The sequence below is a fragment of the Saccopteryx bilineata genome, chromosome 1 (assembly GCF_036850765.1).
Source record: "Saccopteryx bilineata isolate mSacBil1 chromosome 1, mSacBil1_pri_phased_curated, whole genome shotgun sequence".
Lineage (NCBI taxonomy): Eukaryota > Metazoa > Chordata > Mammalia > Chiroptera > Emballonuridae > Saccopteryx > Saccopteryx bilineata.
The window spans coordinates 10,833,451-10,848,369 of record NC_089490.1 but is presented as its reverse complement, the minus strand read 5'-3'; the positions used below and the strand labels follow the sequence as shown (position 1 = coordinate 10,848,369).

The 14,919-nt window shown below is 55.5% G+C and overlaps 3 protein-coding genes across 9 annotated transcripts; 1 reads left to right on the top strand and 2 right to left on the bottom strand.

Moving 5' to 3' along the window:
* Positions 1 to 1,787: 1,787 nt before the first annotated feature.
* On the top strand, positions 1,788 to 4,189 carry APOM (apolipoprotein M). The gene is made up of 6 exons (XM_066267415.1): positions 1,788 to 1,994; positions 2,382 to 2,536; positions 2,789 to 2,862; positions 2,955 to 3,053; positions 3,558 to 3,656; positions 4,043 to 4,189. The coding sequence occupies exons 1-6, from the start codon at positions 1,881 to 1,883 to the stop codon at positions 4,066 to 4,068; spliced, it is 567 nt and encodes a 188-aa protein (XP_066123512.1). The 5' UTR covers positions 1,788 to 1,880; the 3' UTR covers positions 4,069 to 4,189.
* A 121-nt stretch (positions 4,190 to 4,310) lies between these two features.
* Positions 4,311 to 7,009, bottom strand: C1H6orf47 (chromosome 1 C6orf47 homolog). The gene has a single exon (XM_066266713.1). The coding sequence runs from the start codon at positions 5,951 to 5,953 to the stop codon at positions 5,060 to 5,062; it is 894 nt and encodes a 297-aa protein (XP_066122810.1). The 5' UTR covers positions 5,954 to 7,009; the 3' UTR covers positions 4,311 to 5,059.
* Positions 7,010 to 8,524: 1,515 nt separating this feature from the next.
* On the bottom strand, positions 8,525 to 14,732 carry GPANK1 (G-patch domain and ankyrin repeats 1). Of its 7 annotated transcripts, none has more exons than XM_066266402.1 (4): positions 14,196 to 14,732; positions 13,648 to 13,859; positions 11,233 to 11,864; positions 8,525 to 10,076 (listed from the first exon to the last, which is right to left on the bottom strand). In XM_066266402.1, the coding sequence occupies exons 3-4, from the start codon at positions 11,850 to 11,852 to the stop codon at positions 9,632 to 9,634; spliced, it is 1,065 nt and encodes a 354-aa protein (XP_066122499.1). In that variant the 5' UTR covers positions 11,853 to 11,864; positions 13,648 to 13,859; positions 14,196 to 14,732; the 3' UTR covers positions 8,525 to 9,631. The 7 variants fall into 7 exon arrangements, with proteins under 7 accessions (XP_066122499.1, XP_066122539.1, XP_066122603.1 ...); XM_066266442.1 differs by having other exon boundaries at positions 13,690 to 13,859; XM_066266506.1 differs by having other exon boundaries at positions 13,777 to 13,859.
* Positions 14,733 to 14,919: the final 187 nt, after the last annotated feature.

The following is a 14,919-nucleotide window of genomic DNA, read 5'->3' as shown; positions in this document are numbered from 1 at the left end:
GGGCGTGGGCGCCATCTTCCTCTCCGGCAGTGAGCGGCCGACGGGACACGCCATGTTTTTTGAGAAGCTAAGGATTTATTTACTACCTTTCAAGACTTTCGTCCAAAACAATAAAAAAAAGAGGGGGCGCCTCCGAGTTTGGGAATTGGGAGCGGATGAAGTCGGATCGGACCCAAACACCAGACTCTGACCCTGGGGAATAGAAGGGACCGCCGAGGGGTCCCTGCCGCCGCCCCGCCCGCGACCCGCCGCGCTGCCGCTCCTCCGGCTGGACCTGTCGCCGCTCGGGTGCCCAGCCCGTCTCTATTTAAAACTCAGAGCGTTTCAACACCCGAGACTTATTACGCCCACTTCATAGAGTGGGTAACGCGCTCCCGACTTAAATACAGTAGACAGAACACACTCACTGTACACACCTCGCGAGGTGACCGATCCAGGCCTGCCAGACTCGGGGTCAAGCACTTCTGCTTTACCGCCCCAGTATATATATTTTTTACGTTTTTAATCACAAATCAAACATTACCCCAAAACAGAACATCATAGTGAACCCTCATAAACCCTAAATCGTAAGCCTCTCCTTTTTTGCAGTCCTAGTTATGATTTAGGAAACCCCACCTTTCGTTGTATTAACTGCTCCACCCACTTGGCACTATCCAATGACGGCCTCTTGATGATTCTTTTCCCTTAGCTCCTGTTATTTGAAAACATATAACCCGGCCCTGGCCCCAGTCAGGGCACAATGGACAAATGAGCATCTGCTTCTTCACCCCGCGCTCTCTCTCTCTTTCTCTTCCTCTCCCTCTCCCACAGCCATGGCTCAATTGGTTAGAGCAAGTTGGCCCCGGAAACTGAGGATGGCTCCATGTCTTCCCTCAGGCACTAAAATAGAGGGCCCAGATGGGCAGAGCATCACCCTGTAGGGGGCTTGTGGGTGACAATCTGTCTCTCTGCTTCCCCGCCTCTCACTTTTTGAAAAAGAAAACAAAAAAACAAAAAAAAACAACCCTATTACCCACCAGGAACTGTAATAAAATAAGTGCTTTACAAACATTAATTTCGGCTAACGTTTACTTTGGACTTGCCGTGTATAGGTCTTTTGCAAAGGACTTCATATGCATTATCTCTTAATCTTATGAGATTGATGATCTCATTTTATAGATAAAAATGGGCGCAGAGAGTGTCTAATAAAGTTGTAGAGTTAGGGTTTGAGCCCACTGCCTGACACCAATGTCAACTAGATTATGTAGTCTCTCACTTGTGGTAATAAATGTAGAGTGGATGAACTGTGTCAGCAAGTTTTTCTGGATGGTATACATATTGTTCCTCCCATTGTAAACGTCAGAGAACAAGCCACCCATCAGCCATGCCCCAGCACCTGGTTCATACCTATTCTAGAGCACTTATCAGGTTGTTCTGCAATGATTTGTTTACATAGCTAGTTTTCCTTAGATTTTCTTTAAGGACATGTATCTGATCCATTTTTATGCTCCCAGGGCTTAGCCAGTTCTGGACAAACAGCTAAGTGAATGAATGAATCAATCCACCTCTCTTCAATGCTGCACAACACAGCACATTTCCAGCTCAGATCTGGACCACAGGAGGGCTCAGCTCTCCTCATAATTCCCGAGAGACCCTGGATGCTTATGCCACGGTGTATTGTGGAGTGGCTGCATCTACAAGGGTGGGGGGGGGGGGACGACGGCTAAACACTAAGTAATCCATATCTGGAAAACAAGGCAGAAGTTACTCATTAGCAGGGGAAAGGGTCAAGGGTCAAGGCAAGGGGGCTGGAAGCACAGTGGACTGAGCAGCCAGCCAGGAAGAGAACACCTACGGCACCAGCCACACCACGAAGAGCACTAGCTCCCTGTTGTCTGAAGATGTTCCACCAAATTTGGGCAGCTCTGCTTTACCTCTATGGCCTTCTCCTTAACTCCATCTACCAGTGCCCGGGGCTCAGTCAACTGACAACTGAGGGCGTAGACGGGAAAGAGGTATGGACTGAGGAGGGGGGGAGTTTACAGCGGGGGACCTGAGGGGCTTCAGCTGACGGCCTAGAATGACCAGAAGCCACACTGGGAAAAGGAAGGGAGGGAGGAAGAGGGTGTAAGTAGTGTGATGATGGAAGGACAAGTTAAAAGAGATTAGTACTGTGGCCATCAATGTGGAGACATCGTAGAACTTGGCGGTTGGGGGGTTACACCAGTTATTGAGGACAGGCAAAGAGAAAAAGTCATTTAATGACTCCCTGTCATGGATCCAAGCCCCGGGCGGAAAAAGGTGGCCAATACCTCCACCGCCCGAGTCCTTCTGTCCTGACAGAGCAGTTGGATGGATCCTGCAGTGGGACCCACCCTCTTCTCCCTTTGTTGTCTCTCTAGTTCCCAGAGCCCTACCTGGGCCAGTGGTACTTTATCGCAGGGGCAGCTCCCACCACGGAGGAGCTGGCGACTTTCGACCCTGTGGACAACATCGTCTTCGACATGGCTGCAGGCTCTGCCCCCATGCAGCTCCAGCTTCATGCTACCATCCGCACGTGAGTGGTGAGGGCGCAGAGGCACCAGCGGGTACCGTCTCTGCCCACCGTGTGAGCACCCGCCCACAGAGAGTTGGGCTCTTTGGCATATCTGCTCTCTTGGCCCATTGAGCTCAACAGCTCTATTCACCCCCCCCTCCCCGGAGACGGATGGGCCTAACCATCCTCTTGGTAGCTGGAGAGAATCAAGGTTGGTACTGTGTGCCTGGGGTATCCTCAGTCTCTCCTCCTTGCCACCACTCCCCGCTGCAGGAAAAAAGGGTCCTGTGTGCCCCGGGAATGGATCTACCACCTGACCGAGGGGAGCACAGACCTCGGAACTGAAGGTGGGTTCTCTCCAGCTCTCCCTCTCCCCAAGTCCCCTGGCTGGCTTGGTTTTACACCTCTGTCCTCACACCCCCTCCCCCCATGCTGACAGGCCGCCCTGACATGAAGACCAAGCTCTTCTCCAGCTCCTGCCCCGGTGGAGTCATGCTGCAGGAGACAGGCCAGGGCTACCAGCGCTTCCTCCTGTACAGTGAGTGAGGAGGCAGGCAGGACGGGTCGGAAGGAAGCACTGGGGGGCAGGGGGACCCTTACTCAGGACCCTGTGACCTTATCCCAGAAGGGTGCTTCCAGGAGATTCTTATCAGGGGCATTACTAAGTAGAGATCGTGTGTGTGTGTGTGTGTGTGTGTGTGTGTGTGTGTGTAAGAGACAAAGAGAGGGACAGACAGGAAGGGAGAGAGATGAGAAGCATCAATTCTTCGTTGAGGCACCACAGTTGTTCATTGATTGCTTCCTCATATGTGCCTTGACCAGGGGGCTACTGCAGAGCAAGCGACCCCCTGCTCAAGCCAGCGACCTTGGGTCCAAGCTGGTGAGCCTTGCTCAAACCAGATGAGCCCATGCTCAATCTGGCGACCTCAGGGTTTCGAACCTGGATCCTCCGCATCCCAGTCCGACGCTCTATCCACTGTGCCACCACCTGGTCAGGCTAAGTAGAGATCTTAATGGGCCTGGCCCTGCTGTGCCTTTCCAGATCGCTCGCCACATCCTCCCGAGAAATGTGTGGAGGAATTCCAGGCCCTGACCTCCTGCCTGGACTCCAAGGCCTTCTTACTGACGCCCAGGACACAAGGTAAGGGGGTGAAGCCCCCTGGAAGAGAACTAGGGCTCCCCAAGTCTTCTGCGAGTACTGGATGTAAGGGTCTCAAGTGATGTCACCAGAGGGCATGACCAAAGGTCGGACATCAGGAGAGTGGCTGTGTTCACACCTCCCCTTGTGTCACAGGTGGTGACAACACCGGAGGGAGCCAGGACGGGCTGTGGGCTACTCAGGGGAGGTTTCTGAGTCTGCAGTGGGCAAAGGGGGCAGAGTCAGCATGGAGGGAAGCAGGCCCTGGGGCTCCCGTCTCCGACCCAGGAGGCAGGAGGGAATGCGTTCCCCCACCCATTACCAGCACCCTGCCACTCTCCCTGGAGCTCCTCCCTTCCATCCTCTTCTTCTCTCCCTCCTCCCACCAGAAGCCTGCAAGCCGTCCAGTAACTGACTTGTGGCTTCGTCTGTGCCCCAGATGGATTCAGTGGGGGCGAAAATTGTTGGGGGGGCAGGAGGGAGAAGAGATGCCAGAGATTCCCTTTCAAAGCAATAAAAACGATTTTTCAATCCTCCCTCGCGTTGGGGTTTGTCTCCAGACATCAACCCCTCTCCCATTTCAGAACTCCCCTGGAGCCTTCTGCCACCTACAGCCCTCACTGGACGGCGTCAGGAAGGACACTGAGTGGCAGGGACTCAGGTTGTAGCGGTATATTTAGGATTTGATGTGACACAGTGATTTCTTGCGGAGTGAACCATCCCTAACCCCTGCATGGGGCTCTCCATGCTGCAGACTCCAGGGCTTCCCCGCCCTGCCCGTCTGGGCCGCCAGCCCCAGAGCCAGCCCTCCTGCCAATGCGGCCTGCACCAGCCCCACCCCCTCTGGCTCCCAGGCACACCCACCCCGTCCCTGCAAGCTCCCTGTCGCCTGTGCGCCCCATGCAGACCCCAAATCCACTCACCTAGCAGCTCCTCTCTTCCCCAGATGTCCCAAGAGCCAGGGGACCTCTTGGGTCTCCCAACTCCCCTCTCACCCAGCCCGAGTTCTTTCTGCCCCTGGGGAGTCTTGAAAGGTGGAGAGGACCCTTTATTTCCCACCACCACACTCTTTTTTTTTTTTTTTTTTTTTTTTGGCTTTTAAAAAGTGAAGGTGGAATAAAAATCTGAAGATGGGAGAAACATAAAATCAAAAAGTAATAACAACAGCTGGTGAATTCAAGGGTCATGCCCCCACCATCCATAAGCCCCCGACACGATGAACAGCTGTCCCATCCTGTGGAGGGCGCGCCCTGTGCCCTCATACTCCGGGGCTTCTTCCCCATCCCTGAGGTCCCTGTGCTTACAATCCGGGTCATGCTCCGGGCTCCCCTCCGAAAGGCCACACTGTCGGCACCCTTGCTCCCACTCCACTGGGGGGAGGGGCTGGGTCACACCCCACTCCGAGGTCACAGCCCCTTTCCTGGGTCTGAGTCCGCCCTCTGCTCCTCACCCTCCCTCCCCCACGTCTCACCCTCCGGGGCAGTGGCCTCCTCATACCCATTGGGCTTCCGGAGGCTGACAGCCAGCACCAGGGCCTGGAGGAGGCCGAAGAGGCAGGCAAAGTGCACGGGGTGAGCGGTCAGCAGGCTCAGCACAGCGTGGAGCCCGTGCAGGGCAGCCAGAAAGGACAGCAGCCCGTGCAGCCACAGGCCCAGCGGCCCACTCAGGCCCAGTGCGTCCAGGACGGCCCGCAGCGGCCGCGAACACAGCCCCAGAAGGGCCGAGGCCAGCAGCTCCAGCAAGTGCAGGGTCAAGTTGGTGGAGATTTGCAGACTTTCCTCTGGGCCCCCTAGGGACTGAGGGGGAGCCACTGCTCCCTCACCTGGTCGCCCCCGCAGCCAACCCAGCAGCTTCCGCCCCCGGTGGGGCTCCTCCACTGGCGCTTCAGGCCCCAGGGGGCTCAGTCCCCCTTCCGGGGACACCCCTGATCTCGGGTCACCCGCGTCCACAGGATCCCATCCCAGTTTGGGAACGGCCCCTGCAGCCTCCAGCCTCCCGGACTCTTGAGTGCTGGTGCCAGTCTTGTTCCCCTTGAAGGAATCCACTCTTCTGCTCCCCAGCTGCTCAACCTGGGGCTCCCTGCTTGGTTCTGGAGCGGCCCCGGGACGACTCCAGGCCCCCGAGTCCTTTATCTTGGGAGGCCCCACCTCTCCCACGGTTTCTGGGGCACTGTCCCAGTCGCTCCCTGAATTCTCCGAGGCGCTGTCCACCTGTCTGGGTTCCGCGGCCGGCAGGTCAGGCCGGGGCTTCCGGCGGCCCCAAGGGCGCGGCAGCCAGCCACCAAGCCTTCGCAGGAACATGGTTGGAGTGTGTAACGAGACCCCAAATTCTGGGGCCACTGCCTGGCACTGCTCAGGCTTGGCGGCGGAGGGTCTCCTCGGGAGCCAGTCTGTTCAGGCTCAGAAGAGCAGGGATCTACCTGCGCGCTGAGCCGAACTCTGAATCAGAAGCGGCCCTCCACTTCCCTGGGTGGCCATGCAGCCTGCGGTGGGGGCCTGGCTGGTTTCCTTTTCCGTTTTAAGGTAAAGAAGGGAGACACTTTCAAACCTATCCACCAGCGCCACCCCACGCGCGAGATGCCCAGAGTCTCAGGATGTGAGTGACAAGGTCTGGGTCACCCCGACCGTGTCCTCCCGGTGTTTCCGAGCTTCCTTCCCAGCCAGCAGCACACAGCAAGTTTCACTCACCAGGGCCACGCCTCAAGGTGCCCCAAAAAACTGGGGAGGCGGCGCTCCATCCAAGAAGAAAGGCGGAAAGGTCGCCCCGGGTCCGAAGGGCTCCTGCGGGTCCAAGGTGCTCCGGGGGCGAAGGGTTCGCACCGCTGCCCGAAGTGCGCCCGGGAGCCCGGGAGTAGGAAGGCAGTCTCCTACCGGAGGGTGGCGGGAGGGGTCCCGCGAACGGCAGCCGGCATGTTCATCCCCTGAATTAGGGGACCAGGAATCCTACCCAGCGGCGGGACGGGCCCCGCGCACGCAGCGGAGACGCAGTCTCGTAAAGCTCCAGGCTGGACGCGTCCTTGGAGATCCCGGTCGCGAGGCAAAGCGCGGGGCTGCTTTGGGGACCCAGGCGTCCGGGCGCTGCGGGGGTGCGGCCCCTCCCGAGCCCGGCGTCGCGGCCACGGCCTCACGGAGCGGCCGGCAGCCGCGGAGCCCGGAAGCAGCTGCGCCGGGGCCGGAGGGCCAGCCGGGGCGGAGCCCGCGCCTCGCGGGGAGGACCCTGCGGAGCGCCCGCCCCCGCGTGGGAGGTGCACTGCCCGCCGGCCTCTGCGGCCGCCAGGTGCGGGCTGTGGATGAGCCCGGCGCTCGGTTTCCGTCACCCGGACGCCCCGAGACCGCCCGCGCGCCCGGCCCGGAACCCGCCTGCCCCTCCAGCTCGCTGCCTGGGGTTCCCCCTCCCACCCTCCAGCGCTCGTCCCCGTGCCCGTGACTTCGTGAAGGGTTTCACCGGAAAAGAGAGCTAGGAGCCCGGGAGCTCGAGAGGCTGTTCCTGCCCCTCCCTCCAGACGGTGCTTCCCTTCCCGGGCGCTCCCTCTGCCTGGCACCTGGTCCGAGCACCACGGGGGAGCGAGGGGAATACGGGGAGTATAAGTGTGCACGCGTAGGATGTGCTTCCTCCTTGTTCTCAGGTCGCGACATGGAAGACCCTTGGCTTCAAGGGTTACATGTGGGAGGCCAGAGGTGTGATGCCAGGTCGGCTCACAGTACAGGCTGGGCAATCTCAGGCCTTGTCACCACACCGGTCTCTTCCTACAGGTCTGGGGAACAGATCTGGGGACTTGCATGTGGTCCCCAGACTCAACCCTGTCACCCGTCGGCCTGCCCTGTCACTGTGCATTTTGACCACGTTGCGTCTCCTCCTGCAGCTGGGAGCAAGGTGAAGGTTGGGAATGTCTTAGTCCTATTCTTAGTAAATAGTATACAATTTTTTTTTAAATAATAGCCACTCTGAAAGGTGTGAGGTTTTACTCATTGTGGTTTTACTTTGCATTTCTCTGATCATTACTGACATTGAGCTTTTTTTTTTTTTTTTTTTTCAGGGACAGAGAGAGAGTCGGAGTGAGATAGACAGGGACAGGAACGGAGAGAGAAGCATCAATCATCAATTTTTCATTGTGAGACCTTAGTTGTTCATTGATTGCTTTCTCATATGTGCCTTGACCGCGGGCCTTCAGCAGACCAAGTAACCCCTTGCTCCAGCCAGCTACCTTGGGTCCAAGCTGGTGAGCTTTGCTCAAATCAGATGAGCCCACGCTCAAGCTGGCGACCTCGGGGTCTCGAACCTGGGTCCTCTGCATCCCAGTCCAATGCTCTATCCACTGCACCACCACCAGGTCAGGCAATAGTATACAATTTTTAAATATGTCACCCGGGTGGGATAGCTTGGTTCGTTAGAGCATTGTTCCCAAGTGCAGAAGTTGCCAGTTCAGTCCCTGGTCAGGACACATACAGGAATAGATTGATGTTTCTCTTTCTCTCGCTTTCTCCCTTCCTCTAAAATCAATAAAATAAACACTAAAAAAGAATTCCTATTTATTTGAGAAGGGAGAGAGAAGCATCAGCTCATTGTTCCACTTAGTTGAGAATTGTCTCTCCAGTGCCCTGCCCTGACCAGGTATCAAACCCACAACCTTGGTGTACGGGGATGATGCTTTATCCACTCAGCAACCACCCAGTCAGGGTTTTCTATTTTAAACAGATTTGGGCCTGTCCTGTGCTGGTGCAGTGGATAGTTGTCCTGGAACGCTGAGGTTGCCGGTTCAAAGCCCCGGGCTTGCCTAGTCAAGGCACATGTAGTAAGCAACTACTACGAGTTGATGCTTCCCACTTCTCTTTCTCTTCTATCTAAAAAAGTCAATAAAAAAAGGAAACAGATTCGTTGTTCTACTTACTTATGCATTAACTGGTTTATTTTTATTTTTACTTTATTGATTAGAGAGAGGGAGACAGAAATATCGATAGGTGCCCTGACTAGGGACCAAACCTGCAAACTTTGTGTTATCGGGACAGTGCTCTAACCAACTGAGCTAACTCGCCGGGGCCAACCGGTTCTCTTATGTGCACTGACCAGGGATTGAACCTACAACCTTGGCATATGGAACTACATAGCCTTTTTTTTGTTTTTGTTTTTTGTATTTTTCTGAAGTTGGAAACGAGGAGGCAGTCAGACAGACTCCCGCATGTGCCCGGCCAGGATCTACCCCGGGGGCGATGCTCTGCCCATCTGGGGCATTGCTGTTGCTACAAGAGCCATTCTAACCATGGAGCCGTCCTCAGCGCCCGGACCAACTTTGCTCCCATGGAGCCTTGGCTGCGGGAGGGGAAGAGAAAGAGAGGAAGGAGAGGGGGAAGGGTGGAGAAGCAAATGGGCGCTTCTCCTGTGTGCCCTGGCCGGGAATCGAACCTGGGACTCCTGCATGCCAGGCTGATGCTCTACCACTGAGCCAACCGGCCAGGGCCAACCTTGGCATATGGAGATGGCACTTAACCAACTGAGCTACCCAACTAGGGCAGGGTATATAGCTTGTGACTGAATTAGTGTAAGTGGCCAGAGGGACCCTCCCTGCAGGTGAGACTTTCCTAGAGCTAGGCAGTTCCAGGCTGGGAGTTGGAAGAATGGGGGTGGGGGTGGGGGTGGGGCTCTAGGCAGGAGTTAGAACCTGGCAGTGAACCAGACTGGCAGGGAGGTGACCCTATCATCCCACCTGGAGGGGCTGCCCCTTCTGGCTCCCACAGGACCTGCATGTGGTCCCCAGACTTCTCTGGCCTCCTCACAACAGCTTCCAGAAAAGTGAGTAAAACACTCAAGAAACTGAGAAGGCTAATTTATTACTCAACTCTCAGTCCCTCTCGAAGGTAGGGCCAACTGACCAGTCTGACTGTCTGGGACCCGGGGAGACCCCAGGAAGTAGAAGCCCAAGCGCCCAGGGCGGAGGCCCCAGTCCAGGCTCCAGCAGCAGAGCAGGGTCCGACGTGGCCAGGTCAGAACTCCAGGCTCATGTACAGCCTCAGATTCCGCTCCCAGGCCTTGTCCTTCTCCTTCCGTCTCCTTTCCTCCCGCCGGCTCAGTGTGGTCGCCTGAGGGGCTCTCTCCCTCCCGGCCACGGCCCGGGTGTCCTGAGCCCCGAAGTGTGTGACTCGGGGTTGGGGCGCAGATCTGAACCCTAACCCTTCCTGGTCTCTCTTGAGGACAGTGGGGATGGGGCTGACACGGCCCTTGCCCTGGGGCCCCAGCCCCATCCCGGGCTTCCAGCCCCCCCTCAGCAGCAGCTTGAAGCCTGGGCTGGAGGCGGACACTCCCAGGTGCAGGCCGGGCGGCCGGAGCTCCCGGGGCAGCGACAGCAGGTGCGCAGTGGACGTGCAGTGGTTGGGGTCTCGGAAGTGGGCATCACAGGTCTCGCAGTACTGGGGGGAGGCAGACTGGGCCCTGCAGAGGAGGACAGAGAGCAGTGAGGGCAGGGGAAGGGTCAAGGCTGGGGGGCGTGGGGCCAGTCTTTCTGCTAAGGAACAAATTCCCTCCCCACTTGGCAATGGAGGAACAGAGGAGAACAGTTGGGAGAAGAGATAACTTAGCTTCACAAAAGAAGAATAACAGTAACTACAGCCAATATTTATATAGTGCTTACTGTGTGGCAAGCACTGTTCTAGCCCTTGACCTGTACTAGTCTAAAGAACCCTGTAAGAAAGGTGCTCTTGTGTGACCAGGCAGTGGTGCAGTGGGATGCTGAGGACCCAGATTTTTTTGTTTTTTACAGAGACAGAGAGAGAGAGAGAGGGATAGACACGGACGGACAGACAGACAGGAATGAAGAGAGATGAGAAGCATCAATCATCAGTTTTTCATTGTGACACCTTAGTTGTTCATTGATTGCTTTCTCTTATGTGCCTTGACCGCGGGCGTTCAGCAGACCGAGTAACCCCTTGCTCAAGCCAGCGACCTTGGGTCCAAGCTGGTAAGCTTTTGCTCAAACCAGGTGAACCTGCGCTCAAGCTGGCAACCTCAGGGTCTCGAACCTGGGTCCTCCGCATCCCAGTCCGAAGCTCTATCCACTGCGCCACTGCCTGGTTAGGCAAGGACCCAGGTTTGAGACCGTGAGGTTGCCAACTTGAGCGTGGGCTCACCAGTTTGAGCACAGGGTCACCAGGTTGAGCGTGGGATCATAGACATGACCCCAAGGTTGCTGGCTTGAGCAAGGGGTCACTGGCTTGGCTGGAGCCCACCCCCCCACCCCCGTCAAGGCACATATGAGAAAGCAATCAATGAACAATTAAGTGCCATAACTATGAGTTGATGCTTTTCATCTCTCTCCCTTCCTGTCTTGTCTCACACATGCTTAGAAAAAAAGGGGAGGCTCTTATGATTGCAATTTCTCAGATAAGGAAACCGAGGTGCCTAGACATTAGGTTGTTTGTCTAATAAACCCACAGAGCTCAAGTTCATAATCACTATGTACAATAACTGTCCTACCCACCTACTCTGGGAGATGAGGAGAGCCTTCCAGCCCTCCGCTGGTGTGGAGGGGCTAGAGGCTAGAAGGGCAGAACACATGGAAAGATGGGCATGGGCAGAGGCTTCCCCTTACCGCTCCTCCAGACTCCTCGTCTCTCCCTGGCTCTCCCTGACCATGCGGGCCACCTCAGGGAAGCCTGCTTCTTCAGCCAGCTGAGCAGCGTCCTTGCCGCCCAGCTCACAGACGCCAACCCAGGCGGCCCCCCGGCCCAGCAAATAACGTACAGCTGCCTTCTGGCCCGCTCGGGCAGCACACATCAGGGGGGTCCACCAGAAGGCATCCCGAGCGTTGATATTGCCCCCTGCTCCCCCTGCCTCGTGGGGATCCAACAGCCGTCTTAGCTCTGCCAAGTCCCCCTCCTGGGCTGCCCTCAGGATGCAGTGAGTCATCTTGTCCTCAGCCTCAAGGGACCGCCTCTGTCCGTGCTCCGGCGATGCTCTCGTTGCGGCCTCTCTCGTCCTGTTTCTCCTCTTCCTCCTCCTCTGACTCGCAGGCTCGGGGTGTGATCTCTGAGGCTCAGGGGCGCTGCTCTCTTCTCCAATCAAGGCCTCATAGAATGCCCGGGCTGCCGCCCCGTCCGCGGGAGGCTCTGGCTCTTCAGTCTGTGGCTGCTGCTGCTGCTGCTGCCCGTCTTTCCAGAGGTCACTGGGGTCAGTGGCCGTGGTGAAGGTGATAAGGGAGGGCCTGGACATGGTTTCGGAGAGCTGAGAAAATGAAACGGCAAGGGGAAGATGAGACCCGCAGGCCAGTTCCCTGGGGACCCTGCGGTGACCAGAGCCACCTCCACGGAACCGCTGGGACGAGGAAAAGTAACCTTAGAGTAAAAAACCCCTCCCACCCCAAAAGTGAGCCCACAACCTAAGGCCCTGCAGGGCCTAAGGACAACAGATCACGTACAAACCCGGAGAGCCCTAGCAGACCATGCCCAGCAGTAAAGGTTAAGAGACTACGAGGCAGTGGCCCAGAGCTCCTGCTTTCTGCACCCATTCCCGTCCTCGTCAATAAGCGGTAATACCCTCTCTTTGAAACTACATACCTGACCACTCTATAAGACATACTATTGAGAAAAGCAATCAGCCTGGCACTTGAGATCTTCCTAGATCCTATTTCAAGTGTCCTCTTCTCAAACAAAAACACCTGACACTTCTCCGGAAGCAGATTGAGAGGCTGCAGTCTGCCTTGCCTTGTATTGGGTTGGCAAGAAAGTAACTGCGGTTTTGTAGTGTGAAATAAAACTCATTTTTTTGATACAAAGAATAAACTTTAATCAGTTATATATTTTCCATTTTGTTCAATGACCTTTTTCCATCTTTCTTGCAGCTTCATGATTCCATGCTCATAGAAATTTTGGTCCTTATCAGCAAAACACTGAATCAAGTGCAATTTAAAGTCTTCACCATTTGTGAAAGTTTTACCATTCAAAGAGTGCTAAAAAACTTCGAAATAAATGGTCATCAGATGGTGCCAGGTCAGGGCTGGACGGGGGATGTGAAAATGCTTCCCAACCAAGCTGCAATAATTTCCCAAGAGTTACTAAAGATGTGTGAGGCTCTGCATTATCACGGTGGAACACAATTCCTTTGTGATTTGCCAAATCTGGCCGTTTTTCTTTGATTACTTCATCCAGTTTCATTAGTTGTTGACAGTAAACATCTGAATTGATCGTCTGGTTTCTTGGAAGCAAGTCAATAAACATCTTTGTAGTCCCACCAAATTGACAGCGTGACCTTTTTTGCTGCAATTCGGCTTTAGACGTGGTTTGTGCTGGTTCATTACGCTTGCACCATGACCGTTTTCGAATGTTACTGTAGATGACCCACTTTTCATCGCCAGTGATGATTCTTTTCAAAAAAGGGTCAGTTTCTTTGCGCTTGAGATGCATACCACAAATATTGATTCGTTGTGTTAAGTGAAACTTTTTCAATTCACGCGGGACCCAAATATCGAGCTTCTTAGCGAGTCCAAGACACTTTAAGTGACTTTCAATTGTTGTGTGCGTTACATTTAACCTCTCTGCAATCTCTCGAACGGTTATATGACGATTCTCTGCAATCATGGCTTTGATTTGGTCATCATCAACTTCAGTAGGTCGACCAGAACGTTGGTCATCTTTGAGTGAAAAATCTCTAGACAGAATTTTTAAAACCAATTCTGACACGTGCTTTCTGTTATGCAATCAACACCATAACCTTCACATATCTTTCTGTGAGCCTCAGCAGTTTTCTTTCCTTTACAGAAATAAAAAAAAATGCCCAAAACATTTGTTTCTGCACTCCGTGTTAAAACTGACCCTAAACTAACAGCTACAAACAAAATTACGCACAACCTGCTCCTAAAGTAATCTAAATGTGACTGGTATCAAATATCAAAAGGAAAAAACCATAACACTGACAGAAGTCCTTCAAAACAACTACAGTAACGCTATGTTTAACAACTGAAAAATACTTTCTTGCCAACCCAATAACTTCACCACTCTGTAAGACATACAATTGAGAAAAGAAGTCGGCCTGGTCCTTTAAATCTTCTTACATCCTAATTCAGGCGTCTTCTTCTCAAACAGAAACACCTGACATGTCTCGGGAAGCAGATTCGGAGGGAGGCTGCAGTCGGCCTTGCCTTGTAGCTTCCTTCCTGCAGAATGGCGTTGCTCTAAACGAAGTTCACGTCAACAGCTGCAAAACTCGAAGATGCAGGTGTGGCTAGAAAACAAACAAACGTTACTTGAGGACACAGGAGCACAGAAAGCGCCCGGTTGTTTCCTGCCCGAATCCTTTCCGATACTGTTCCCGCGAAGCGCCACCACGTGCTTGGGTAGCACGAGGACAGAGGCGGATCCGTCAGTTGGGGGGGGGGGGTCCTGCTTTTACATAACGCCCCACAATGCCCTTCGCCTCCCTCAACGTGGTCCCCGCTCTGAGCTCCTTTTCTGGAGCTGGGAAACCCCTCTCTGGGTTCAGAAAGGCCCCGGAGAGGCGGAGGAAACTCTACGGAATACCCAGAGCTGGGAAATGAAATAACGTCAGGCTGTCCCTCACCCGGCCTCCAGCCCCAGTTCGAGGTCACGCTCAGCGCCCGCAGCAGATAGGCCCCTTCACGCCCTCCGAGGACATGGAGAAGTGCAACCAGGGGTCGGGCAGCAGAATGGCAGGCAGCACCTCAGGTGGGCGCGCTGGGACACCCAGGTTCTCACGCCGTTCCTCCGGTCAGCCCGGCACATCCTACCCAGGTCCGTCGGCACGGAGCCCGGCCTCACCTCCCGCCTCCGGAGGCCGGACCCCGGGGGCACAGGGCGCCGCCGAGGGTCTCCAGTGGCGGACCTGGCTCGGGCAAGGACCGGGCGATAGGACTCGGCGGGTTAGCTGAGTATGAGGTCAGTGTCTTCGGCAGGGGCAGCGTCAGGGCTGGGCGGTTGGTGTGCGAAGGGAGCGGCCGGAAACGACCCAGCCAGCCCCGTCCCTTAGCGGCTAAGGCTTAGCCCACCTCCTCTCGGCCCCCTGCTCCTGGGACAACACAGCTCAGCTCTACTTCCCGTGCTCCCCGGCCCAGGACGCGGTTCTGCGCTTCCGCTTCCGGTGGCGCCTCTCTGTGTCCCGCCCTCTCTCCACCCCCCAGCGTCTTCCTCAGGGGCCTCACGACCCTGGGGTCGTGCGCGGGACACCCTGGGATTCGTAGTTCAACTTCCCTTTGCTTCACCAGTTTATCCCGATGTGGGAACTCTACCTCCCGGCGTCCACCGCGGCTCCCGACCTTGGCGCTTGC

Excerpts from the sequence above, each read along its gene's own strand:
- C1H6orf47 (XM_066266713.1), bottom strand. The coding sequence starts at position 5,953 with ATGTTCCTGCGAAGGCTTGGTGGCTGGCTGCCGCGCCCTTGGGGCCGC.
- GPANK1 (XM_066266402.1), bottom strand. The coding sequence starts at position 11,852 with ATGTCCAGGCCCTCCCTTATCACCTTCACCACGGCCACTGACCCCAGT. Across the intron at positions 10,077-11,232 it reads ACGAGGAGTCTGGAGGAGCG|GGCCCAGTCTGCCTCCCCCC; the intron begins GTAAGGGGAAGC and ends CCTCCTCTGCAG.
- APOM (XM_066267415.1), top strand. The coding sequence starts at position 1,881 with ATGTTCCACCAAATTTGGGCAGCTCTGCTTTACCTCTATGGCCTTCTC. Across the intron at positions 2,537-2,788 it reads CTTCATGCTACCATCCGCAC|GAAAAAAGGGTCCTGTGTGC; the intron begins GTGAGTGGTGAG and ends TCCCCGCTGCAG. Across the intron at positions 3,657-4,042 it reads ACTGACGCCCAGGACACAAG|AAGCCTGCAAGCCGTCCAGT; the intron begins GTAAGGGGGTGA and ends TCCTCCCACCAG.